The sequence below is a fragment of the Canis lupus genome, chromosome 8 (assembly GCF_003254725.2).
Source record: "Canis lupus dingo isolate Sandy chromosome 8, ASM325472v2, whole genome shotgun sequence".
NCBI classification, from domain to species: domain Eukaryota; kingdom Metazoa; phylum Chordata; class Mammalia; order Carnivora; family Canidae; genus Canis; species Canis lupus.
Genome location: NC_064250.1, coordinates 47,431,041 through 47,457,878, shown reverse-complemented (window position 1 = coordinate 47,457,878; position 26,838 = coordinate 47,431,041). Strand labels below are relative to the sequence as shown.

At 38.2% G+C, this 26,838-nt stretch overlaps 1 protein-coding gene across 7 annotated transcripts in view; it reads right to left on the bottom strand.

Annotated features, from left to right (window-relative positions):
- LIN52 (lin-52 DREAM MuvB core complex component) overlaps positions 1-26,807 on the bottom strand; it is a 111,581-nt gene extending 84,774 nt beyond the window's left edge. For 2 of the 7 annotated variants that reach the window (XM_025443358.3, XM_035719537.2), the window contains exons 1-5: positions 26,500-26,807; positions 22,722-22,796; positions 21,273-21,310; positions 15,646-15,712; positions 13,883-13,966 (exon numbers count right to left, since the gene is read on the bottom strand). In XM_025443358.3, the coding sequence (XP_025299143.1) occupies positions 13,883-13,966; positions 15,646-15,712; positions 21,273-21,310; positions 22,722-22,796; positions 26,500-26,530 (295 nt within the window). In that variant the 5' untranslated portion in view covers positions 26,531-26,807. Of the gene's footprint in view, positions 1-140; positions 3,677-9,150; positions 9,695-13,882; positions 13,967-15,645; positions 15,713-21,272; positions 21,311-22,721; positions 22,797-23,050; positions 23,252-26,499 lie in introns of those variants that run through there. The other 5 variants (XM_049113722.1, XM_049113721.1, XM_049113720.1 and 2 more) reach the window with 4 other exon arrangements.
- Positions 26,808-26,838: the final 31 nt, after the last annotated feature.

Genomic DNA, 26,838 nt, shown 5'->3' with positions numbered 1-26,838 from the left:
GTCAGAGATCTCACAAATCTCTAGCTATACGTAAAATGTTGTCTTCACTCCTGGGAGGAACTGACCCTGTTGCTGATATACTCCAAATATAGCCGTTAATTAATAGATGTATCAACATCAAGTATTTGGGGCCAATTGCATTATTTTAAACATATTCTTTATTTATTTTTGAAGTATAGTTGACATACAATGTTATATTAGTTGCAGGTGTACACAGTGACTTGACAATTCTATACATTATACAATGCTCACCATGTAAGTGTAGTTACCACATTATTTCAAATTTATACTTCTGAAATTTTTTTCCAGTTAATAAAGATTTGGATATCAACTATATATAAAGACCATACCAATTTCCTGAATATAGGTAAGCTAAGTGAATAAAATATCACTACCATGGAAGAAAACTATACAAAGTAATTTATTCAACTGAAAGGCCTACTGATCTGCCAAAGAGTACTGTAGAGGGACTCCACAAATCCATTTCTGAAGTTATGGATATCCTGTTACACATGTTTATCTCCCTGACAGAAAAATATCTATTCAAAACATTACCTGTTGCCCAAACTAGAGTATTGCTGTCACTCTATTAATAACATCCACCTAAGAACAAATGGCTTTTACTTATTTCTTAAAAAATCAAGGTGCCTGACTCCTAAGAAATGTATAAAAGAGTTATGTGATGTTTTTCTTTAACTGGATCTCCCTCCTTCTTCTGAAGTCCCTGTAATTAGTTAGGTTCAAAGCATCATGGTAGACTCTAATTTCAGCTTTATCCCTTCGATCCATCCATCCAGACAGTTACTTAGTTCTGGAAATGACAGAGCTGAAACATCTTCTGTCAGTGCATTTCTTTCCATTCTCACTGCACCATTCATTCAAGCCCTCAACTCTTCTTGCTGGACTCCCATAATACCTTCCAGCCTCCTGGCTCTACCATTCCATTCCATCCTATGCACCAACATCTCCTAACCACGTGACTTCCCTACTCAGAAATCTTCAATGGTAGAATTTTTGACACAGAAAAATACTTAAGACGGAATGAAAAAAATGCACAGGCTAAAACTATATACATATAACTAGTCTCGGTTATTTAAAAAGCATGCCTGTGTATGAACACAAGCAGAAAGGGAAAACAGTGGGGCAAAAAACACATCTAATATTAACAATGGTTATTTCTTAGTGTTAAGGCTATATAGTTTTTACTTTCTTATCGTTACCTTATGATAAGGTCTCTTTTAGTGAGTGTCACTATAAATCATCTATAATGAATGCACAGTTCATGTTATAGCTGTTAAAATACCTTAAAAATTTCACATGCTTCTGCTACCTTTAAGTTTAATTCCTCATCCCCTAGTATTGAAGGCTCTCCTTAATCCAGGCCCTGTCTCCTTCCTTGTCTTAGTCCTTATGGACCTTGATGTAACCTGGGCTCCTGAAGAATCAGATCACTCTCACCCATTCCTTGAGCACAGGTATTCCTTCAAACTCTGTTTTGCTCTGAATATTCACTCCACCTGGAATATGGTCCCTTCCCACTCCCACCTAACAAGCTCCTATGTGTTCTTCAACGTCTATTTTCACTGATCCAGATACAGCAAATACTACCACATCCCTTCCTCTTGTCCACAGCAGACAACACTGACTGACTTCTCTGAATCCAGGCTCCTTCTCAAATCCTCAATTCAATGGCCCTATACAATCCTTACTAATCAATCCATATTGACATTCAAAATCAAACATACCTGCCATTCCTATAGCAATCTAATGTAATTACTCTCTTCTCCCCCACCCCACAGGTCTTCAAACACTTATGGAGCTCACCTCCTCTACTTTCTATTGAGAATCATTTACTTAATTGTCTTATTTCCCTTTCCTACTGGATTTTAATCTGCACAAGGACAGTAATTATGTCTTATTCATCTTCATATTCCCCTGCAGAGCCTTGCACGAGGTCGGCACTCAGTTGCTGAACTGAATACTTCATTCTTTTCCTATTACCTCATGATTCAAAATGGCTATTTGCAAGTTTTATTTTAAAACAGTTAAATTCTTCTTGAAGAACGACTAATGAATCCAAGTTTATTTCATCAATTTTAGCCAACATTCTTGCCTTAGCTTAATAAGGCAGTGTCTAATCTCACACGGTAACCTGCAGAGTCAAAGGATAGAACAAGATAAGCCAAGATGAGAACTGAGCCCATTCTGAGAGGGCTTATATCCAGGTACAGAAGCTATTGAATTAAACTACCACATTTTTAGAATTTTTTCTACCAATCTCTTTAATCAAAAGCAAAATGTTGGGATGCCTGGGTGGCTCGGCGGTTAGGCACCTGCCTTTGGCTCAGGGTGTGATCCCGCAGTCCCGGGATTGAGTCCCACATGGGGCTCCCTGCATGGAGCCTGCTTCTCCCTCTGCCTACGTCTCTGCCTCTCTCATGAATAAATAAAATCTTAAAAAAAAAAAAAAAGCAAAATATTATTTCTGACAATAGAGAAACTAAAGGACTCTGAGCATCAGAAATATATATTGCTTTGAAAAGGGATTTAAAAACTGGATGAAAAGGAAAAACAAAAATCTAAAGAATCAAGAAAGGCATCAACAAAGTTAGGCAAATAGTCTGGTAAAGTCACAAGAATGTCTTACCTAAATCAGAAACCCAGTTCAAGAGAAATGGTCAAGGAAAAGCTGGTAGCACAGTAAGACTCATGCTGCCATCTAGAGGTTAAAGGCTAGATGATTTTCCTCCTCAATCAATCAACTGCAGTTAATTTAACTTCTATTATAGAGGGAGACCCTACAGGCCTTATAAAGTTAAGTCAGACAAATCTGCTGTCAGGCCACAGAGAAGAATATCCAGGCTGCAAGAGTCCCAGTTTTTCTCTCCTTCTCTTCCTTCGCAGATTAAAATAAAAAATCTAAAGACTAGAGCTAACTGTTCTTCAGGATTTTATCTAGATGGGAAACAATTTCTAGATATAAATGGTCATTTTTTTCAAAAAATTATATGCCTAGAGGGTAGAGAATACTATACCACATAGTATACTACTATACCACAGGCTACCTTGGAAGTTTTTCTTTGGTACCACCTCTTAAGAAAGTTGTACCAAATAGTTTCTGGTATTAGACAACTTCATCAATGTAGATTGATGGGATGAAATACCAGGAATGGGGAAGTCTGTTTTTTTTACGATAAAATGTTGCTTTTAAAAACTATGGTAAGTGGGATCCCTGGGTGGCGCAGCGGTTTAGCGCCTGCCTTTGGCCCAGGGCGCGATCCTGGAGACCCGGGATCGAATCCCACGTCGGGCTCCCGGTGCATGGAGCCTGCTTCTCCCTCTGCCTGTGTCTCTGCCTCTCTCTCTCTCTCTGTGACTATCATGAATAAATAAATAAAATCTTTAAAAAAAAAAAAAAAAAAAAACTATGGTAAGTGATTATATTTAGCCAAATAACAATCCCATTGAGACTTCTAAATGAACATACAGGATTAGGTTATAAATTAGCAGAAACAACAACTTATAACAAAGTAAGCTGAATTTGGGATGCCTGGGTGGCTCAGTGGTTGGGCGTCTGCCTTTGGCTCAGGTCGTGATCCCAGGGTCCTGGAGTTGGATCCTTCTCCCTCGGCCGGTGTCTCTGCCTCTCTCTCTGTGTCTCCCATGAATAAATAATCTTTTTAAAAACCAAAAAAACAAAACAAAAGCTAAATTTCGTAAAGCTAGTCTTAGAGGGTGATATGCTCATTGTGAAATTATTTACATTAATGACTGTTTAGCCTATCTTTTCTTTATAACATTAAGTTTCTACTCAGACCAACTAAATGAGTATAAATTGAGATTTTCATTTATTTTGTAATATAAGGTAAAGTGTAATCAAGAACTTCATCAAATTCAACACCTTTTCATGATAAAAACACTCCACAAAAAAAGGGGTAATTTCCTCAACCTGACAAAGGACATCTATAAAAAGCCCACAACTAATATCATACTTACTGCTTTTATCCCAAAAGTCAGGAAGAAGACAAGGACGTCCACTTCTGCCACTTCTATTCAATCCTGTACTAGAATTTCTAGCCAGGCCAATTAAGTAAGACAATGAAATAAAAGACATCCAGATCAGAAATAAAAAAGTAGGGGATCTCTGGGTGGCTCAGCGGTTTTAACGCTGCCTTCAGCCCAGGGTGTGATCCTAGGGTCCCGGGATCGAGTCCCGTGTCGGGCTCCCTGCATGGAGCTTGCTTCTTCCTCTGCCCATGTCTGTTTCTCTGTGTCTTAAATATATAAATCAATCAATCAATCAATCTTAAAAAAAAGAAATAAAAAAGTAAAACTATATCTGCAAATGATATGATTCTGTATAAAGGAAAAAAATATATATATATATTTCAAGATTTTATTTATTCATTCATGAAAGACACAGAGAGAGGCAGAGACATAAGCAGAGGGAGAAGCAGGCTCCATGCAGGGAGCCCCATGTGGGACTCAATCCCGGGACTCCAGGATCATGCCCTGAGCTGAAGGCAGGCACTCAACTGCTGAGCCACCCAGGCGTCCCCTATATTTTTAAGTAAGCTCCATGTCCAGCATGGAACCCAACATGGGGCTTGAACCCACAACCCTGAGATCAAGACCTGAGCTGATATCAAGAGTCAGATGCTTAACTGATTGAGCCACTCAAGTGCCCCTGAATATAGAAAGTCTTAAGTAGTCTACTAAAACTCTATTAGAACTAATAAATGGTTTAGTGAAGTTGTAGGATATAAGATCAACATACAGAAGTTAATTGTACATTGATCCTTGAACATGGTTTACACAGATTTTCAACTGGACAGAGGTTTGGCACCTCAAGCCCCATTATTCAAAGGTCAACTGCATTTCTCTAAAGTACCAATGAACTTCAGAAACAAATGAACATGGTGTGGGGGAGACGGGGAAAGAGAGGCAAACCAAGTAACAGACTCTTAACTATAGAGAACCAACTGATGGTTACTTGAGGAGCATGGCAGGGGAGATGTTAAAGAGCTAATGGGGATTAAGGAGGGCAGTTGTGATGAACACCAGGTATTCTATGTAAGTGATGAACCACTAAATTCTACACCTGAAACTAATATTGCACTGTATGTTAACCAACTGGAATTTAAATAAAAACTTGGGGGAAAAAATAAAGCATCAGTAAACAAATTGAAAATGAAATTAAAAAGACAATAACATTTACAACATCAAAAAATAAAATACTTGGGAATTTAACAAAATGTAAAACTTATACTTTGAAAACTACGAAATACTGAAAGAAATTAAATAGAAAGACATACTACATTCATGAATCATTTTAATATTAAGATGGGAATATTCCCCAAAATGATCTAAAGATTCAATGCAATCATTTTAATATTAAGATGGGAATATTCCCCCAAATGATCTAAAGATTCAATGCAATCTCTATCAAAATCTCAACTGACTTCTTTGCAACAACTGACAAGTTAAAATTCCTATGGAAATTCAAGAGCCCCAGAGTAGCCAAAACAATCTTGAAAAAGAACAAAATTGGAAAACTCATACAGCCCAATTTCAAAACTTACTACAAACCTGCAGTAATCAAAACAGTGAGCTAGAGGCATAAGGATAGACATATAGATCAATGAAGCAGATTTGAGAATCTAGAAATAAACCCTCACATTAATGGTCAATTGATTTTTAACAAAAATGCCAAGACAATTAACAGGAAAAGAACAGTCTTTTTAAACAATGTTTGAAACAACTGGCTATCCACATGCAAAACAATGGATTTGGATTCTTGCCTCAAAAACACACAAAAATTCACTTAAAATGATCGAAGACCTAAGTGTAAGAGTTAAAAACTATAAAACTCTTAAGAGAAAACACAGGCATAAATCTTTGGGACACTGGATTAGGCAAAGGTTTCTTAGGCATGAAACCAAAATAGAAGCAACAACAAAAGTAGAGAAATCAGAGTTAAAATTTTTAAAGTTTCTGCTTCAAAGGACATCACCAAGAAAGTAATAAGACAACCTACAAAATGGGAGAAAACTTCTGCAAATCATATATATAAGTGACCTGTTTATAGAGTATATAAAGAACTCTTATAACTCAATAATAAATGCCCAAATACTCCAACTTAAAAATTGGTAAAGGGTCTAAACAGTTCTCCAAAGAAAATATACAACTGGCCAATAAATACAGGAAAGCATGCTCGGTATCACTAGTTATTAGTCAAATGTAAATCTAAACAATAAGATACCACTTCATATCCACTAGGATGAATGATAACTTTTTGAAAACAAAAAACGAGTATTGGCAAGGATATGGAGAAATTGGAATCCTCATATACTATTGGTGAGAATGTAAAATGGTGCAGCCAGTATGGAAGATAGTCTGACAGTACCTCAAAAAGTCAGATACAGAGTTATCATATGATCCAGGAATTCCACTTCTGGTTATAAGCCCAAGAGAATGGAAAGGTAAATCCATACAAAAACTTTTAAGTTAATGTTTATAGCAGCCTTATTCATACTAGCCAAACAGAAAAAATCCAAAAGTCCATCAACTGGGGGATAAGTATAATGTGGATAATTGGTGGATAAATACACAATAGAATATTATTTGGCCATAAAAAGAAGTTAAATACCAGTACATTCTAATATAAACATTGAAAACATTATGTTAAGTGAAGGAAACAAGTCACAAAGACCACATACTGTATGATCCCACCAATACAAAACGTCAAAAATAGATAAATTCATAAAGACAGATTAGTGGCGGTCTAGACCCATGGCTTAGGGGGCAAATAAGGAATGACTGTTAATGGGTCTAGTGTTTCTTTTTTGGGAGATAAAAATTGTTCTACAATTGTGGTGATAGCTGTACACAACTCTAAATATATTAAAAGCTACTTAATTGCATCACACTATAAATAGGTAAATTGTAGGGTGGGTGAATTATATTTCAACTAAGCTGCTATTAAAAAAAGAAACAGAACATCATCAGAGTTCCAAGCTTTAGCCCTAGTTTCAAATGGCACGATCCTCTGCTTTCCCAATTTTCACATTCTATTTAAAAATATCTTGAATATAGGGACGTCTGGGTGGCTCAGTGGCTGAGCATCTATCTGCCTTTGGCTCGAGTTGTGGTCCCGGGGTCTTGGGATTGAGTCTCGCATCAGGCTCCCCACAGGGAGCCTGTTTCTGCTTCTCCCTCTGCCTATGTCTCTGCCTCTCTGTCTGTGTCTCTCATGAATAAATAAATTTAAAAAAAAATCTTAAAAAAAATCTTGAACATAGTCATTATTTAGCTTATCTGCATGGGCTACTAAATGGTTTCTAGCTTTCAGAGACAAGAGGGAACATCTTTTTAAAGGGCAAAAGGTGTTGAGAATCAGTGTTCAATGGATTCATGATAGTTCCATTGGGTTTTTTTTTTTTTTTTTTTAGATTTTATTTTATTTTTTATTTATTTATTTATTTATGATAGTCACAGAGAGAGAGAGAGGCAGAGACACAGGCAGAGGGAGAAGCAGGCTCCATGCACCGGGAGCCCGACGTGGGATTCGATACCGGGTCTCCAAGATCGTGCCCTGGGCCAAAGGCAGGCGCCAAACCGCTGCGCCACCCAGGGATCCCTTAGATTTTATTTTTAAGTAATCTCTACACCTAATATGGGGCTCAAATTTACAACCCTGAGATCAACAGTCACATCCTTTATTGACTGAGCTAGCCAGGCACCTCTAGTTCTACTGGTCTTAGGAATAAAGCAACCAATGGACTGTTGAAAAGACTAAATAAATCAAGATCATGTCCAGGTCATAACAATGATGGAATAATGTTCAAGTAGAAGATAAAATCAAACCATCATCAATAAGCTTCATTCTTTTTTTCTTTTTTTAGATTTATTTATTTATTTATTCATTCAGAGAGAGCGAGACAGAGGCAGAGACACAGGCAGAGAGAGAAGCAGGCTCCATGCAGGAAGCCCGATGTGGGACTCGATCCCAGGTCTCCAGGATCATACCCCGGGCTGCAGGCGGCGCTAAACCGCTACGCCACCGGGGCTGCCCAATAAGCTTCATTCTTATCTTTACTATGTGTGGTTGATCATTCTAGCCATTAGAGGAAAAATTCCAGACATTACAAATGTTACTTCTCATCACTAAAACTATCTAGAAAAAAGAACGATTTCCAGAAACTTTCACCTTTTCAGTTTTGTCCATGGATTTCATTAGAAAAAGTCTATCATTTCACCCAAAGTCATCAGCAGTTGATCATTAATTCAATCAGCAAATACACACTTGTACATTTACGACATGCCAGGTACTCTATGGATTAGACAGTCCAAAGTATGATTCTTACCTGAAAGAGTTACAATCAATCAATGAATAAGACATGTACCAAAAAATCTCCCAGAATGGTAACAATGCCATACAAATAAATACACTGCTCTAGGAGCAATGTGGGAGGCCAGAAAAGAGAGCTCACTTTCCAGATAAGGAATGAAAAGGAAAGACTGGTAAAAGAGGTAAATCTGAGACTAAAGAGCGAAGGAAGAATAGAAGTTCTAATATTAGAAATAGGTCAGGGAGAGCTTTCTGAAAAAAGAATAGCATGTATGGAATTAAGATGGGCAAGTGTTACAGGAAAAGTAAATATTTCTCTTTATTTTAAGATTTATTTATTTATTCATGAGAGAGAGAGAGAGGCAGAGACATAAGCAGAAGGAGAAGCAGGCTCCCCACAGGAAGCCCTATGTGGGACCCAATCCTGGACCCTGGGATCATGACCTGAGCCCAAGGCAGGCGCCCAACTGCTGAGCCACTCAGGGGTCCCGGAAAAGTGAATATCTCAAATGGGAATGGTACATGGTGTTTTTTAAGGAGAGAAGTAATAAAACTAGTCACTAAGCTAGGTCTAGAGGGAAGAGGATTTTGAATGCCATGCTAGAATATGAATTTGATTGCATGGTCTGTAAAGTACTACTAATGACTTATGAGCAAAGGACAAAAAAAGCAAATGATACTTTAGAAAGATTAATCTGAGGATAAACAAGATGGCCTGGAATGGGGTTGTTGAGAAGCAGGGAGACCGGTTAGAGACTGCAATAGTTCTGGCAAAACAGGAAGGACACTAAACTCAGAAATTACAGAAATGAAATTCTTTATATGATAAGGCAGTTTACAATTTTTCATATTTCATGGGAACTTCACATTAACTAACTGCTCAAATCAAGCCAAGGGACCCCAATCATGACAAGCTATATATAAATGCCTATACCAAAAAAAAAAATCACTGCACTCCAAAATATCCACACCAACAGGGTTGAGACATAATCATGTATCAAATCAAAGGGCCTGGTTCATCTTCCAAAAGACACAATCTAGTTACTATCAGCTCTAGAAGGTACACATTATTTCAATACTAACATATAACAATGCTCCAGGGAAGTGACAAACAATCATGTTTTGAGGACAAATATTCTTTGCATTTTTTTTCTTTCCATCATCTTTATCAGTGCAGATAATTTGCATGAAAACAGGATCACTGGTCCTTGGGGATTCATCAGTTCCTATTGCTTATTTTTCATCCATGTCATCCTCTCAATTAATGCAGCAAAGAGGATTGAGACATTGAAACACCAGATTAGGGTGTCAAGTAAATGTCAACCCCTAGAGTAGATGAATAATCTGTAAGGACAAAAAAAGATCTTCCTTTTATGCAAATACACTATATACAATAAAACAAAGAGAGACTGTAGCCAAGAAGTCCAATACATAACAACATGAATCTTTCCAATTCTATTAGCTAAAACTATTTTTTTAAGATTATTTATTTATTTATTTATTTATTTATTTATTCATGAGACACAGAGAGAGAGAGAGGCAGAGACACAGGCAGAGGTAGAAGCAGGCTCCATGCAGGGAGCCCAATGCGGGACTCGATCCTGGGATCAGGCCCTAAGCCGAAGGCAGAGTTTCATCCATTGAGCCACCCAGGTGTCCCCTAAAACTATTTTCTATATGTCAGTTAATTTGTTGTAATCAGGGAAAATGACAGTAAGTTGCAAAGCACTGCTACAGAAATTGAAATAAGGCTGAATTTTGAACCAGAAAATAATTCTGAAAAGTCTCAGCTGTTCTCATGGGACTCATGTGGCAGAAATGAGCATTTCTGTTGCAGAACTTTGGTTCAGTGCTTAAGGTAGTTGAGTTTGGTGACTCCAAGTACTCACCTCCAATGTTTTAAGTTTTAAAGATACTTGGGATGCCTGGGTGGCTCAGCAGTTGAACATCTGCCTTTGGCTCAGGGCATGATCCCACGGTCCCAGGATAGAGTCCCGCATGGGGCTCCCTGCATGGAGCCTGCTTCTGTGTCTCTCATGAATAAATAAATAAAACCTTTTAAAAAAAGTTTTAAAAATACAAAACACTGAATAGTAATAACGTTTTTAACTGTGTGGATTAAAAACTAAAACAAACCACATCAAGTTTCTGATTCTGTGGAAAGCCATTAAAATGAACTTTACTAAAAAAATAAAAATAAAAAACAATAAAAAATAAATAAAATGAACTTTACTAATGTTTAAGGGGGAACTCTTTTTTCTAAAAGCTGATAAAGAGAAAGAATAATTTATCCTGTAGAAAAAGCTTTCAAGGTAATAATAAATAGTTGATAAGATAAAGTCCTTTATAGAAAAATATAGAAAAATTTTAGCTAATAACAAAAAAATGACAGAATGAGAGGATTACCATCTGGCAACCTAAAATAAAACAGGGGATCTCAGCAGTTATCAAACGTTGCTAAAACTCTTGTGTAAGGCTGATGGAGAATTTTACAATGAATAATCAGGCTAGGGCAGCCCTGGTGGCCCAGCGGTTTAGGGCCACCTTCAGCCCAGGGTGCGATCCTAGAGACTCAGGATCAAGTCCCACGTCAGGCTCCTTGCACGGAGCCTGCTTCTCCTTCTGCCTCTCTCTCTCTGTCTCTCTTTCTCTCTCTCTCTGTCATGAATAAATAAATAAAATCTTTAAAAAAAAATCAGGCTAATGATGCCTTTGTCAACTAATTAATTTTAACATCACAAAGAGAAATAGATAGACATGATGTATCTTCTGATAGATGTACACAATACCACTTATGAAATGGCCAAAATAAAAAAAAAAAGTCAAGCCGTATCTGTGCAAGCTTCTAGATCTAACTACCAGGAAATAAAAAGGGATAAATGAACATATTCAACACTACCACAGAAATATAACAAAATTCAGAAAGTGGAAAATTCTACAGAATAACTAGGTTTAATAAATGGTAAGGGAAGATAAAAGGCAGGTGGAACTATGACAGATTAGAGAGACTTAAGAGATGTATCAACCAAATACAGTGTATGAACCTTATTTAGAACCTGATTCTAGGGATCCCTGGGTGGCGCAGCGGTTTGGCGCCTGCCTTTGGCCCAGGGCGCGATCCTGGAGACCCGGGATCGAATCCCACATCAGGCTCCCGGTGCATGGAGCCTGCTTCTCCCTCTGCCTGTGTCTCTGCCTCTCTCTCTCTCTCTCTGTGACTATCATAAGTAAATAAAAAATTAAAAAAAAAAAAAAAAAGAACCTGATTCTAACAAACCTACTGTATAAAAACAATTATAACTCAAACTGGGAAATCCAAATCCTGATTAGCTATTTGATGATATTAAGTAAGTTTGTTAAAAATGTTTAGGCATACTAGTGGAATTGTGGTTATATCTAAAAAGGCGAGGGAAGGAAACAGAACTTGTGTTTTGGTAATATATATGTAATTACTGGCCAACGAGGTAATATAATACCTAAGATTTGCTTTAAAATAATTATGGGAGGTTGTATAAGTAAACAGATTGGCCGATGGTTGACTATGGAAGCTGGGTCATGGCAACATGAGGTCATTCTTCTAGTCTCTCTACTTTGATATATGTTTAAAACTCTCCATAATAAAAAATGGGAAAAATCTTACTTTTCCCAAAAGGAAGGCAGAAAAAAAAAACTAATCAGAGGAAATATAGCAATTTCAACTACAACTAACTAGAGATAATACTATTGATAAATACATTTGGCAATATAACATCTTCTTGGGCAGCTCAGGTGGCTCAGTGGTTTAGTGCCGCCTTCAGCTCAGAGTCTGATCCTGAAGACCCAGGATCGAGTTCCACATCAGGCTCCCTGCATGGAGCCTGCTTCTCCCTCTCCCTGTGTCTCTGCCTCTCTCTCTCTCTCTGTGTGTGTGTCTCTCATTAATAAATAAAAAACAAAACAAAACAACAATAAAAAAATCTTCTTGATATAATGAGCATAAAATTTATAAAGAAAAACTGACACAGAGAAATAAAGGATTATTATTATTACAGCATTTACTACCTAGAGCTAGTAACAGAATCAACTTCTATATTATACCAACCTAGCATTCATGAATTTAATAATCACAGACTTGACTTTTCATTATAAACCCTGGAAGTCCATGACATACATGGTAAATGTTAACTTTGCCGACGCATAAATTTTAATCATGAAAAATAAATGGCCAGTAACACGGAAGAGAGTTAGGTAACAATGAGTGAACCTAGTAGACCACTAGCAACCATATCTCAAAGCAGTTTGTTGTTTCCTGCTCCTTGATTCATGAAGTGATTAAAAAACATTTTCTTGGTAAAAGAAGGCCAACTATTAATGACAGTGATGGAAATATAGAAAAGATAAAGAGGCCTAAGGAAGTGATGACTTTTAATCAAAAATTAGAAGTTTTAAATGATATTTTAAAGTGAAATATTGAATTTGGCAGTAATTTAAATCAACAATGTGAACAAATCCTCTATATGCTCTATAAATCAACAATTTATGAAATTGTTTTTGGGATTGTTCTAATCAGGGCAAAACTTGCATGTTTAAAGAAAGTTATAAGCTAGTACAGCCTCTCACAATTGTGGATTCATGAAGGTGTCAGGAAGTACCCATTGAGAACAAAGTTCTAACCACTATATGTTGAGTTTCTCTTTCATTTACAAAGTGAGAATTTCTACAATTTCTTTTCCAGTTTTACAATGAACACAGTATGGGAAGAAATATAATCTATAAAGTAAGTTACACTAAAAGAATGGAGAGTAGACAGGAATAAATGAGAAGTTTTAAAATTATTACTCATGACAATAGACTATGTTCTTGGCCTGCTATATGGCCCTTTATTTGGGGAACCAATCCTTCCTCCCATTCCACATGATTTGGATTAGACTAACCCCTCTAATCTGTGTCTGCATCCTGAACCCAGGCTTGACCCATGAAAGTACTCTAGGCTAACTGGCTAAAGGATTGGTTCTAAGATAGGTACGTGAGTCAAGATGGTATAGAATGAGTCCTCCCCAGGATCTTTCTTTTGGAATGTTCAGAAAAGATGGTTCTTTATTTTGGGATTATGAAATTTAAATACATATAAACTGGAGCTACTTTTGGCCACCTTCCCCACCTCGAGATGCAAAACAAAAGCAAAAACAAGAGCACATCCCAATGATATTATTAAAGGTCAAACATCTAGATACCCTTAAAGCTACTTCTACACCTGAAATTTTGATTTATGTGAACTAATGAGGTCCCTCTTTAGCTTAAGCTACTTTGATTTGACATTCTATTGCTTTAAACTAATAAGGCTTCCAATATACTTTTATTGTACAGAGAAAAATAACTTGTTACTGAGTAAACTTAGTAATTATTCCAGTATACTATACCATAAAAAGGCACTCTAGATTACAGTGACTTCTTACCTTCACAATGCCTAGTAAAGATCTTTTTAAATTATAGCTAGCACTCATTAGGAAATACACAACATGCAACCCTGAAAAATGTGATCTGGGTACTCACACTCATCCAGCCCCAGCTGATAGGCCAAGTTCTGTAGGCCTCGTACCTTCTCCATCAGATTAGCTGTGGTGAGGCTCCCCAGTTCTGAAACACAATCATTTGTTTCAATATCATTTCTTTCTACTCTCCTCTAGTAACAACCTATTCAGGTTGCAAATCCTTGCTATAAAAGTTTTCAAGCTTAATTCTTATCTAAGAAGTAGAAAAAGGATCCATATCTCTTCTCATCCAATTATTCCCCTTACACACACAGTGAATTTTTCCTACTGTTGCAAAATGCTTCAGATGAACTTACTTAATGAGAAGAGAGTTAGTATAAATATACAGCAAATTATATTTTATCCCAACGATCCTTTTATAAATTTCATTCTGCCCATCACAGAAGATGAACACACTGTTAAAATATGAAACTTTGTGATCTGACACAGCAGATCTTAGTCTGAGAAAGTCTCACAGACTTTCAAAATGGATACTGTCTCCAATATCGTTTGTAAGTCTTCTTATTCCAGATAACAATAAAATAGCAATAAAACACTTACTCTTCCCCATTTCCCTAAGTTTAGAAAAGACTAAATATTAATCCAAACTTTCCCTTCAAACCAAAGTTCTATAAAATTTAAGTTTACCAGATAAAAAGATAGTATACTTTAAATAAAAACTTAGTTCCCAGATTTTCATTTAAATAGCACCCAATTCCTTTTATGTTTAAGGCACAGGTCAATTTGCATGGAACATAACGATATGATCCCTTTTAAAAAATTTAAAGTTTCCTTAGAAAATACACATGCATGAGATGTTATATAAATGTCCATTTGGAACATTTACAACAATGAACCTGAGATGCCCTTGAGACTTAATTTTTCCATGGTTGGAGGAGGGGATCCTCATTTAAGCATTTCATGCAGTACAATGAATTACTTCCGAAATCAAATAAAGATGTTATTTTCTCCCACTTATCATGCCACCCTCATTATCGATATCTGGCATAAGTAGACTTTCACGATCTATTCAGCTACTTAAATACCTCAAGAATGCCAGATTTTTACCTTAATTTCAGTCTATTACTTTACAACCATCATGAATCTTATCACCAGAAAGATGATAAAAATTAAATAAGTAGAGCAAAATCAAGGAAAATTAATGTTTTTTAATTTAAATTTCTACTCTGTGGTTGAGTTCCAAGTCATTTATCAAACAACAATATTCACTACTTACACTATTGTTTATGGGAGAAATTGATGAGATGGAAAGAACTAAAAGACAGGTTTTAACCCACTATGGGGTTATCAATTAATAGTACTGACAACAATACATAGCATTAAATCCTAAGTAAGGCACTTGTGTTAGACTAAGAGACTAGACTTAAAAGATCATTTTAAATTTTAACTCTTTCTAATAAATCTTGGTTAAGTTAACCTCTGAACCTTAGATATCATCATACCTAACTCACATGACCTTTATGAGAATTAAATGGGAAAAATTTATGAGATTTTTTCGACTATAACATTATACAAAATAAAATTAATATTAAAGGAATTTAGTAGCAGAAGAAATCATGAGTGGGTCCTGAACTGAAAGGATTTATTCACATGGAAAAGTAGAGACAAGCATTCAGACATGAAGAACCATGAATAAGCTTGGTTAAGTTGGCGGTTTGACTGCAGCAAATACTTGTAAGGGAACAGTGAGAGAAAATTGGAAAGGTGTTTTGTAAAGGAACATAAATGTCAGGTGACAAGTCAGAGGTCACCAGCATTGCTTACCTTTCAACATGTCAATGTCATCACGTTCTATTTCAGCCATCCATTTGGGTGGAGAGCTAGTAATAGGCTGTCAGAAAATAAGAATATATCCACTCAGATACATACAAAATGTAGAGACCATAATCTTCCTTCTTATATGAAAAGTAGCTGTCACACAACTTTCAGGTTGTTTGAAAATACTGGCAAATGATAATTTCAAAAACCCAGATTTCTCAAGCTTCAGCTATGACCTAAAACCAGTCACCTTGCAAAATAATTCTGCTCATCTTTACAAAAAGCTGATCTCAGAGAAATGATCTTAGAAGAGAGGTCTGACCACAAAAAAAAAAAAAAAAAAGGCAATGAAAGAAATTACTTGAAATTCAGTTCTGGTAAAAGCCTCCAACTGAACTGTTTGAGACAGTCAGGAGTAACATTCTCTGGCAGAGGGGAAGATTCATAGAAAGATGTCTCTCTCTTTTCTCTCCACACAAATGCAGAGGACTATTACTCAGCCATTAAAAAGAATGAAATCTTGGGGTGTCTGCATGGCGCAGTTGGTCGAGCATCCAGCTCTTTGTTTCCCCTCAGGTCATAATCTTATGGGTTGTGGGAGTGAGGCCTCTGGCAGGAAGTCTGCTTTAAGATTCTCTCCCTCTGCTCATCCCCCACTCACATTCACTCTAAGATAAATAAATAAAACCTTAAAAAAAAAAAAGGAATGCAATCTTGCCATTTATGACAACATGAATAGATCTAGAGGATATTATGCTAAGTCAGACAAAGAAAGACAAATAGCATGATTTCTCTTATATGTGGAATCTGAAAATATAACAAAAAACCAGACTCATGAATACAGAAAACTGGTGGTTGTATTGGAATTAGCAAAATAGGTAAGAGGGATTAAGAGGTACAAACTTGCAGTTATACAGTAAATAAGTCACAGAAATGAAAAGTACAGCATAGGGAATATAGTTGATAATAATGTAATATATATAATTGTTGATTCATTATGTTCTACACCTGAAGCTAATATATGTCAACTATACTTCAATTAAAAATTTTAAAAAAGAGGAAATCCTCAATTTGTGAGAAGACTATAAGGGTCATCACTTCAAATTTTATTATATTGTAGACATTTTAGAAAACTGTAGAATTTTAAGTTATATTCTCATTTCATTTTTTTAAGATTTATTTATTTATTTATGATAGACATAGAGAGAGAGAGAGAGCGGCAGAGACACAGGCAGAGGGAGAAGCAAGCTCCATGCCGGGGGCCCGGCGCAGGACTCGATCCCAAGACTCCAGGATCGTGCCCTGGGCCAAAGGCAGGCGCCAAACCGCTGAGCCACCCAGGGATCCTCCTATATTCTCATTTCTGAAAAGTGAACTTAAAAATGTGAAAAAGAGGGATCCCTGGGTGGCTCAGTGGTTTAGTGCCTGCCTTTGGCCCAGGGCGTGATCCTGGGGTCCTGGGATCGAGTCCCACATCGGGCTCCCTGCGTGGAGCCTGCTTCTCCCTCTGCCTGTGTCTCTGTTTCTCTGTGTATCTCTCATGAATAAATAAAATCTTAAAAAAAAAATGTGAAAAAGAGCCCATTCTTGGAATAACTTTGGACAACAGTTTTCAATCCTAGTTACACACGAGAATCATCTATGTAACAAAAAAATACAGATGACCTGGCCACACTCTACATGCATAGATTTAAAATATCAGAGGTGGAAGGAGGATCCAGTGGAGAGAACAGAGCCAATGGCCAATTACATATGTATTTTTTAAAATGTAATACCACCTATTTAGCTTCAAAAACATTTTAGCATCCTAAGCATACAAAAAAGGTAACAGAACATTGCAAATTGTATTTAGTACAGAAGGTTCTTGAACTTTCATTGTTGCACTGGCTCTTTGCTTTACAATGAAGACAATGAAGAGATCTACAATTTGTTTAAAACTACCACACTAGGGATGTCTGCGTAGCTCGCCGGTTGAGTGCCTGCCTTTAGCTCAGGGTGTGATCCCAGGTCCTGGGATTGAGTCCTGGATCACGCTTCCTGCAAGGAGCCTGCTTCTTCCTCTGCCTATGTCTCTGCCTCTCTCTGTGTATCTCTCATGAATAAATAAATAAAATCTTAAAAAAAAAAAAAACAAAAAAAAAAACTACCACACTAGGAACACCTGGGTGGCTCAATGGGTTAAGCATCTGCTCAGCTTAGTTCATGATCCTGAGATCCTGGGATCAAGCCCCATGTCAGGCTCCCCTGAGTAGGGAGCCCACTTTTCCCTCTCCCTCTGCTGCTCTCCCTGCTTGTGCTCTTTCATGTTCTGTCAAATAAATAATAAAATCTTAAAAAAAAAAAACCCACAAAACTACCACACATTAAAAAAGATCCAAACACTTCTCATGCCAGTGGACCCCCCTCCTTTTCCACAGCTAAGAATGGCAACAGAATGCTATGTTACTATACACAAAAATAAGACATAAAGCTAAATGAACACCCACCACAGGGTCCACAGGTCAAGCCACACAGCACACTTCCCGTTATAACCATTACATATGTATTTTTTAAAAGCTGCAGGACTGCACACAGATGATTCTGTTGTGCAGGCAGGGGTATGGCTGAGAAACATTATGTCAGCTGAGTCTTTTTTTTTTTTTTTTTAATTAACATGAGTGACCAATGCATCGTGTTACTTAATTTCCAAATCAACAGGATGAAGCAGGTATTATCATCCTCATTTTACAAGGGAAAAAAACTGACGTATAGGAAAATTATAAATCACTTGCCTCTAGATACACAGCTACTGGAGCCAAGATTTAAACCCAGGAAGTCTGGGTTCAGAAACCATTACTCTACACACCTTTCCTAGAAGGCCATTGGTCAAATTTGCCATTTTTACCCACCAGTAGGAAAACAGACTATATCAGGAGATTTTAACCTAGGGTCCTGGGATGATCCTGAACTCCTAGAAACAAAACAGTATGAATGTGCATACTTCTAGGGAAAAGGGGTCGATACATAATCAGATTTTCAAAAACAGCATACTTTAATAAAAGGTTTTTAAAGATTTTTTAAAAACCTTTTATTTCTAACTCAAAATACTTAGTTGTTACAAATATAATTAACTAAACTGAAAAGTCAGTATGAATGAGAACGTAAGAAAATTAATTTAGTCACTTTCTATTCAATCTACTAGACAAAAGCCAATCTAATACTAATAATTACTATGTACTCTTTATTACATCCTAGGTACAATGCAATGTATTTTACATGCATTATGGCATTTTACACTAAGAATCCTATGAGGTAGTTTCAACACTAAGGCTCAGAAATGTTAGGAAACTTGTTTAGGTCGCAGGCAGCTAAAAGCAGATTCAGGTCTCAAATCCAAGTGTATCTGACTCCAGAGCCCTATATTATTCCGAACTCTTCATGCTTAGGCCTTACTGAATGCTAAGAGTACGGACTGACTTTCCTATAACCCCAGCTTTTGAATAAATGAGAGGCCACAAAGTCTGACTAACCACTGAACAGATACTCTCAAGGAACCTAAAAGCCACTGGCCCAGAGGGGCTTTAAATATATATATATATATTTAACTTTATTTATTTATTTATTTATTTTTAAGGTTTTATTTATTTAGGGGATCCTGGGTGGCTTAGTTGGTTAAGCGTCTGCCTTAGGCTCAGGTCATGATCCCTGGGTCCTGGGATCAAGCCCTGCTTTGGGATCTCTGCTCAGTGGGGAGTCTGCTTCTCCCTCTACCTGCCCCACGCCCCTGCTCGGGTTCTCTCTCACTATCTCTCAAATAAATAAATACTCTTCTTAAAAAATTTATTTTATTTATTTATTTATTTATTTATTTATTTATAAGATTTATTTATTTATTTATTCAGAAAGAGCGAAAGAGAGGTGGGACTCGATCCCAGGTCTCCAAGATCACATCCCAGGCTGCAGGCGGCGCTAAACTGCTGCGCCACCGGGGCTGCCCCAAAAATATCTTATTTATTTATTTGAGGTGGGGGAGAAGCAGAGGGAGAGGTACAAGCAGAGTGAGTAGCCCAACTCAGGGCTCGATTCCATGATCCCGAGATCATACCTGAGTCAAAATTAAGGGTCATGAGGATCCCTGGGTGGCTCAGTGGTTTAGTGCCTGCCTTCGGCCCAGGGCGTGGTCCTGGAGTCCCAGGATCGGGTCCCATATCGGGCTCCCTGCAGGGAGACTGCTTCTCCCTTTGCCTGTGTTTCTGCCTCTCTCTCTCTCTCTCTGTGTCTCTCACAAATAAATAAATAAAATCTTAAAAAAAAAAAAATCAAGGGTCAGCCGCTCAAGGGATTAAGCCACTCCGGTGCCCCTAGGGGGCCTTATTTTCTAACTCAACATCTATAACTCTAACAATAAGTAGAGAATGCTAAGCATATAGCAAGGTACACAAGGTTCTTGAACTATCATTGTTGCAGTGGCTCTTCCCTTTACAGACAACAAAAAAGAGTTTTACAGTTTGTTTAAAAACAAAGTTTAAAACTACCTTTAAAAACATTTAAAACTACCACACTACATTAAAAAAGTGAGGGTTTGGGATCCCTGGGTGGCGCAGCGGTTTGGCGCCTGCCTTTGGCCCAGGGCGCGATCCTGGAGACCCGGGATCGAATCCCACATCAGGCTCCCGGTGCATGGAGCCTGCTTCTCCCTCTGCCTGTGTCTCTGCCTCTCTCTCTCTCTGTGACTATCATAAATAAATAAAAAAAATTAAAAAAAAAAAAAAAAAAAGTGAGGGTTTTATTACAAGTCCCCAGTGGCATATTTTACTAGATAGAGCATGAACTCTAGAATAGATATAACCTGCATTCAAATGCTGGTCTGTCACTCACTAGGTCTTGGGCAAGTAATTTCCAAGGTTCCCTTTCAGTTTTAACTGAAAAGTTTTAACACTGGACTCAAATGCTTCTGTATATGATGGTAAGAGTATGGATGCTAGTAATCAGATCAATGGATTCAAAACCTGGTTCTGCCACATATTGCCTATATCCTTGGGTAACCTACTTAACCTCTCTCTCTCTCAGTCCATTTCCTTGACTATAAAATTGGGATAATAATAGTACCTATACCCCACACGGTTTTGTGAAGATTAAATAATATATGTATAGTGCTCAGAACAGTGCTGGGCATATGGTGCTATGTAAGTGCTGCTACCTGATACTATAACCATATTCTCCTGGTTGTGGGAATATAAGAGAATATATGGAGAGTATCTAGCACAGTGAAAGTACAAAAGGTATGGCTCTAATGGATGTCTTCCTTTGTTTTATGATGAATCACTGAGAAATTTCAAAATCCTGTAAGGAGGTATAAGTTAAGGTCACAATGCATCCCATAAACAAAAGGAAAAAAGCTTTAAAATCATGGCATGGGCAAAAAATAATACTGATGTTATATTAACTATTTCAACTAAAACAGAGCATCTGAACAGAGGAAGACATTATCATAAACATGATAATAATATACACGGATTTCCAGGGCTGCAGTTACAAACTGATTTGAAACCTCTGACATTTTTCTTGAAAATAAAGAAATAGGAGATATTTGAACTTTCACTAAAGAGCAAAACACTGGATAAACAATATTAGAGAAGTGAAATATGACTTACACTTTTAAAGGAAGCTGCAAATTCAGCGACACCTGGTACTGAAAAGAAAAAGACACATTATTTATTCAATAAACATTTCAGTGCCCCAGATATAGAGGATCCAAATAATAAGAAAATAGCCTTGCCTTCAAGGAGCTTAAAGTCTGGAAGAGGAGAAAGAGTACTCAGTAACCATAATATTGGTTAAGTGCTCCAAGAAAGATACTAGGCACAATGGGAAGATGGCCGGGGGGGGGGGGGGGGGGGGGAGGGGGGAGGAAATCTGTATCAGACTGAGGGGGCAGGAAAAGCTTCTTAGAGAAAATAATTCTTCAACCAAACTTGCAAGGATCAGGAATTAGCTGTATCAGAGAATGGGAGATACACTATCTCTTATCAGAAAGTTTAAATTTTTTTAGGTATGCTGTCCCGTCATGGATTGACAATTGGATAATTGTTTATTTAAATGCCCCATGGGAAGAATCACGTTAGAAAATAAAAAGATAAAAAATAGATATTTAAAAATAAAATATTGTTCAACCAATAAAGAAATATGAACTAAAAATAATAAAAATCAGTAATATCCAGGAGCACCTGGTTGCTAGTTGAGCGTCTGACTCTTGATTTTGGCTCAAGTCATGATCTCAGAGTTGTGGGATCAGTCTTGTCAGGCTCTGTGCTCAGTGGGGAGTCTGCTTGGGATTCTCTCTCTCTCTCTCCCGCTGTCCCTCCCCACCCTCTAAATGAATCTTTTTTAAAAAATCAGTAACATCCAATATTGCCTAGTATTTGAGCAAATGGGTACTCTCATACACAACCACTCTCTTCCTTGCACACAAAGACACATGTTGTTTGTAATGTCAAACAGTGGATGTAAGGTTTCCAAATAGGGTAGAAATACATAAACCATAGTATATCTATATAATGAAATACTTTAGGAATGAAATAGATTTACACCTACTAATGTAGAAAGATCCATTAAAAGAGGGAATAAGTTAAGCTGCATTAACTTAACCATGTATATATGACCCCATCATTACATCAAAAAAGCAAAAACAAAAACCCAAACAAACCCAAAAAACCCTGCTGTATACTTTATTAATATGTATTTATTTACCATACAATCATAAAAAAGACCAAAAGAATTTGTACCAAACTATTAATTGTGAGTTTACAAGACTGAAGGAGGTGAGGAAATACTACTTTATGTACCTCTGTATTGTCTGAACTTATTACAGATGCATTTTTTAAGGGTCTCTATCATAATTTCTTGAGTCAACACTGTGTTCTGAAAAAGTTAAACTACCAAACAGCTAGCCTTAAAATTAGACCACAGAATTCAGTCTCTTCCCTGTGAAGTGAAATCAAAATTTTAACCATTATAGTTTAATAATAACTTCAAAAAATCTCTGTCAAAGTAGCACTGGATTGTCCTACATTGATTCTAATATCAAGAAACCAAAAACTTACATTGTTCAGGCCAAAGGTCTGGTGAGGCACGGTCAAGTTTTTCAAAACTTAGCAAAGATGCTTCCAGATCTGTCCCTAGAACAAAACACCCAGATGAGCCAAAAAGACACAAAACACTTTAATTTACAATATTTCAATCTCAAAGAACACAACAAACTGAACACTCACCTGGAAGTCTAGAAATTTGATTTCTATAGCTACTGATACTACTAGGTCATGATGTTATACAAATAAATTATTCTCCTTTAACAAACTTCACTTTTCTGATCTCTAAAATGGGAGCAACATTTTAGTCAGGTGTTAGGAAAAACAATTATCAACAAACCCACCTGCATCTTCACTCATACTCTTAGAATTTCCCCCAAGTGTCCTTGCTCTCAAGAAAGACAAACTCAGGGATCCCTGGGTGGCGCAGCGGTTTGGCGCCTGCCTTTGGCCCAGGGCGCGATCCTGGAGACCCGGGATCGAATCCCACGTCGGGCTCCCGGTGCATGGAGCCTGTTTCTCCCTCTGACTGGGTCTCTGCCTCTCTCTCTCTCTCTCTCTCTGTGACTATCATAAATAAATAAAAATTGAAAAAAAAAAAAAAAGAAAGAAAGAAAGACAAACTCCTCTGCAGACCTGTGGAGGTCACTTTCTCTTGCTTTGTCAAAGATATCATCTTGAATAATCTCTCTTGCACAATCAATTTCTACCTTCTCTACTGGCTCAAATTCAACAACAAGCAAGCCTGCTGTAGAATTCCCCTTCTTTGAAAAAAACTCTTTGGTGACCCATTACCTCCTTAACTCCTCCTTCATTACAAAAGTTCTTGAGTATGTGTATCTTGATGTCTCCACGTCCTCACCTCACATTCTCTCCTTAACCCAAGACAATCAGGCTTCTGCTCCTGCATACATAGAAACTGCTGTGGTCAAGGTCATCTATAACCTATGTTGCTAAATCCAGTGGTCACTTCTCTGTTGTCTAATACATGGCTTCTTTGCAGCACTTACACACTGACCACTCTCCTTGAAAAACTCCATTTCCAGGGCACCTGTGTGGTTCAGTCAGTTAATCGTCTGACTCTTGGTTTTAGCTCAGGTCATGATGTTAGGGTTGTGAGATCAAGTTCTGTGTCAGGCTCTGTATTCATAATAAATAAATCTTTAAAAAAAAAAGAAAAAGAAAAAGAAAAAGAAAAATTCCACTTCCAGCTTCTGTAAAACCACTATGCTGGTTTTTTTCCTACCTCATGAATTCCTTCTTTACTTTCCTCCACTCAGGTCCCACCCTAGGATGGCTTCACTCTCTACCTAAAGTCTCCTAAGGAGATCTCATCTAGCCCCATAGCATGTACCATCATTTATATGTCAGTAACTCCATATTTATATTTCCAGTCCCAGTCCTTCCCAGAACTTCAGAGGTATAGCTAAGAGGCTACTTAGCAAACTTCTCTGCCAGAGCTCTGTTAACTCTTGACATCTCTCTCCATTTACATGTGTGGAAACTTTTCTAATTACGTTCAAAACCATTTCCAGCTTAAGAAGTATCACTGCCATGAACCCCAATTTTTCAAATCAAAACCCAGATATCATCCATCCTTCTATGCCTCCCTTTCCTTCAACCTTCCATTACAATCCATTAGTAAATCCAGTAGTTTCTACCTCCAAAAACACAATGAAACCAAATTAGTTAACTAAGGAAACATCACATCTCTCCCAGACTACTTCAGAAGCTTTTCAACAGTTCTCCCTGCTTTTATTACCCCTTCCCCTCTCTACCCAAACCTATTCTCACAAAGTAGGTAGAACGGATTTTTTCTTTTTCCTCTGGCAAGAAAAATACATTTTCAGAGAGCATCTAGGGCAGCCCCGGTGGCCCAGCGGTTTAGCGCCACCTTCAGCCCGGGGTGTGATCCTGAAGACCCGGGATCGAGTCCCACATCGGGCTCCCTGCATGGAGCCTGCTTCTCCCTCTGCCTGTCTCTCTCTCTCTTTCATGAATAAATAAATAAAATCTTAAAAAGAGAGAGAGAGAGAGAGCATCCAGTCAGGAGAAGGAATCTCTCTCTCCTTTTTAAGATTTATTTACTTAGAGAGCAAGAGAGAGAGAGAGAGAGTGTGTGTGTGTAGGGGCCAAGAAAGAATCCTCAAGCCGACTCTCCGCTGAGCATAGAGCCCCAATTGTGACTCAATCCCAGGACTCTGAGATCATGACCTGAACGGAAATCAAGAGTTGGCTGCCTAACTGAGCCACCCAGATGCCCCAAGGAATTTCTTTTTTGACTCTGAACACCCATAATTTCTTATACAGTATGCACCTGTGCTAAAAAAAAAAAAAAAAAAAAAAAAACAACTTAAGATTAAGTTAAACTCAAAACCTAAGACTAATATATTATTTAGGTATATATTCTAAATGGTCTGCTGTTTGCCAGACCCTGTGCTAAACTCTGGGATCCAACTATGAACAAGACAGACTTGAATTTATAAACCAGTATGAAAGGGACAAAGTTAACAGAATAACTACGCTGACAATGAAGGTAACGAGATAGTGAATAACAGTGAAGAGAGGCAACTCTAGATACTGTGTTCTGGGAAACTTCTCTGAGAGGTGACATCTAAAATGAGACCTGACATGATCTCAGGGTTGTCAATCGGAGCCCTGTGTAGGGCTCCAAGCTCAGAGTGGAGTCGGCTTGAGAGTCTTTCCTCCTCCCTCCCTGTCCCCCTCTGCTCCTTCCCCCGCTCTCTCACATACGCTCTCTCTTAAAAAAAAAAATTATATATAAAATGAAACCTGAAAGTGCAAAAGCATTTACGTGATTGATTAATCTTTTCCTCTTCCAAAGCACCTCGTATTACATCTTTCACAGAGTGGGAACTCAGTAACAGCTCCCCTGGCTTCAATTGCTTTATTCCTGAAATTTCCAAGATTCCTTCCAAACATGAAATGTGTTTGAGGAGGAAAAACTACATATCAATGAAATGGACGTGGGGATGGCGACGGTGGAAGCAAAAATTAAGTAGTTCAGAAATGACTGCAAAACCATAATTAACAGAACCGCGCGCAAAAGCACGTGATTATATCAAAATCAACTGCTATCTGAAATGACTTGCATCTTAGACAACATATAAACAGAAATCGTTCACTCATTCAGACTGAGGAAATAACACATGCAGCAGAAGCAAGAGAGTATGAGATAAGTGTTATGACCTCACTGAAAAGCTCAATTGTCTGTCATCTTCCTTCCGGACTCTCACTGGGAGCGGCCAATATAGGGCAACCATCCCAATCTAGTGAGACAGACAGGAGTATCAGGTTTTCCTCTGCGGCTTAATCCCGGGTCAGCCACCAACCCTAGCTAGGGTTTGAGAGAATCGTTTCAGATGCTCACAACGGAGAAATTCGACCCTTCAATGGGGCGCCCTAGGAAGAGGAAAGCTAAGCTTTCACTAAGGCACCACATTTACTCTAGAAGCATCTCCTCCTCGGCTCTGCCTCACCCAAATGGGGCTAAGAGAGGGCTAGAGCGACCCTCGTCCTTTTGCCTGGAATGGGCCACACTAGGGTGCGCACCCTCCTCCACCCTCCTGGTGCACAGAGGGGAAACCGGGTACCTCCGGAGGTGCTGTGAAGAACCCGCGAGCTTGAGGACGCACTCGCATCCTAAGGAAAACTGTAAAGAGTGGGAGCCCAAGGAAAAAAAAAGTGCAAGTTTGAGGGACAGACAAGAGAGTGGAAGTCCCCAGCGGAGCAAGGGAGGTTGCATCCTAAAGATCTCTAAGCCAGTTCTTACCGTCTGTGGGAGACGCCATCTTCCAACCCATGTCACGTGACACCGCCAACCGTCGGCGGGAAAGCGGAGATCCATAAGCCACGCCCCTCCTCCAGAGACCCAATCGCCAGCTCGCAGCCTCTTTTCATTTCCCCGCCCCATAGGGCCATCTTTGCCTAGCCCCGCCCCCAGCGCTGGCCACACCCCCTCGCGCAGTGGATGAGGTGGCGCGACTGCGAAGCTCTTGCAGGGTCTTATTTACTCTCCTCGGTGAGGGGGTGGGGTGGCGGTCGTCCCTGTGGCCAATCGCGGTTCCCGTTTAGGGGGCGTCTCCTCCGAGCGCCCATTACTGAGTACCCA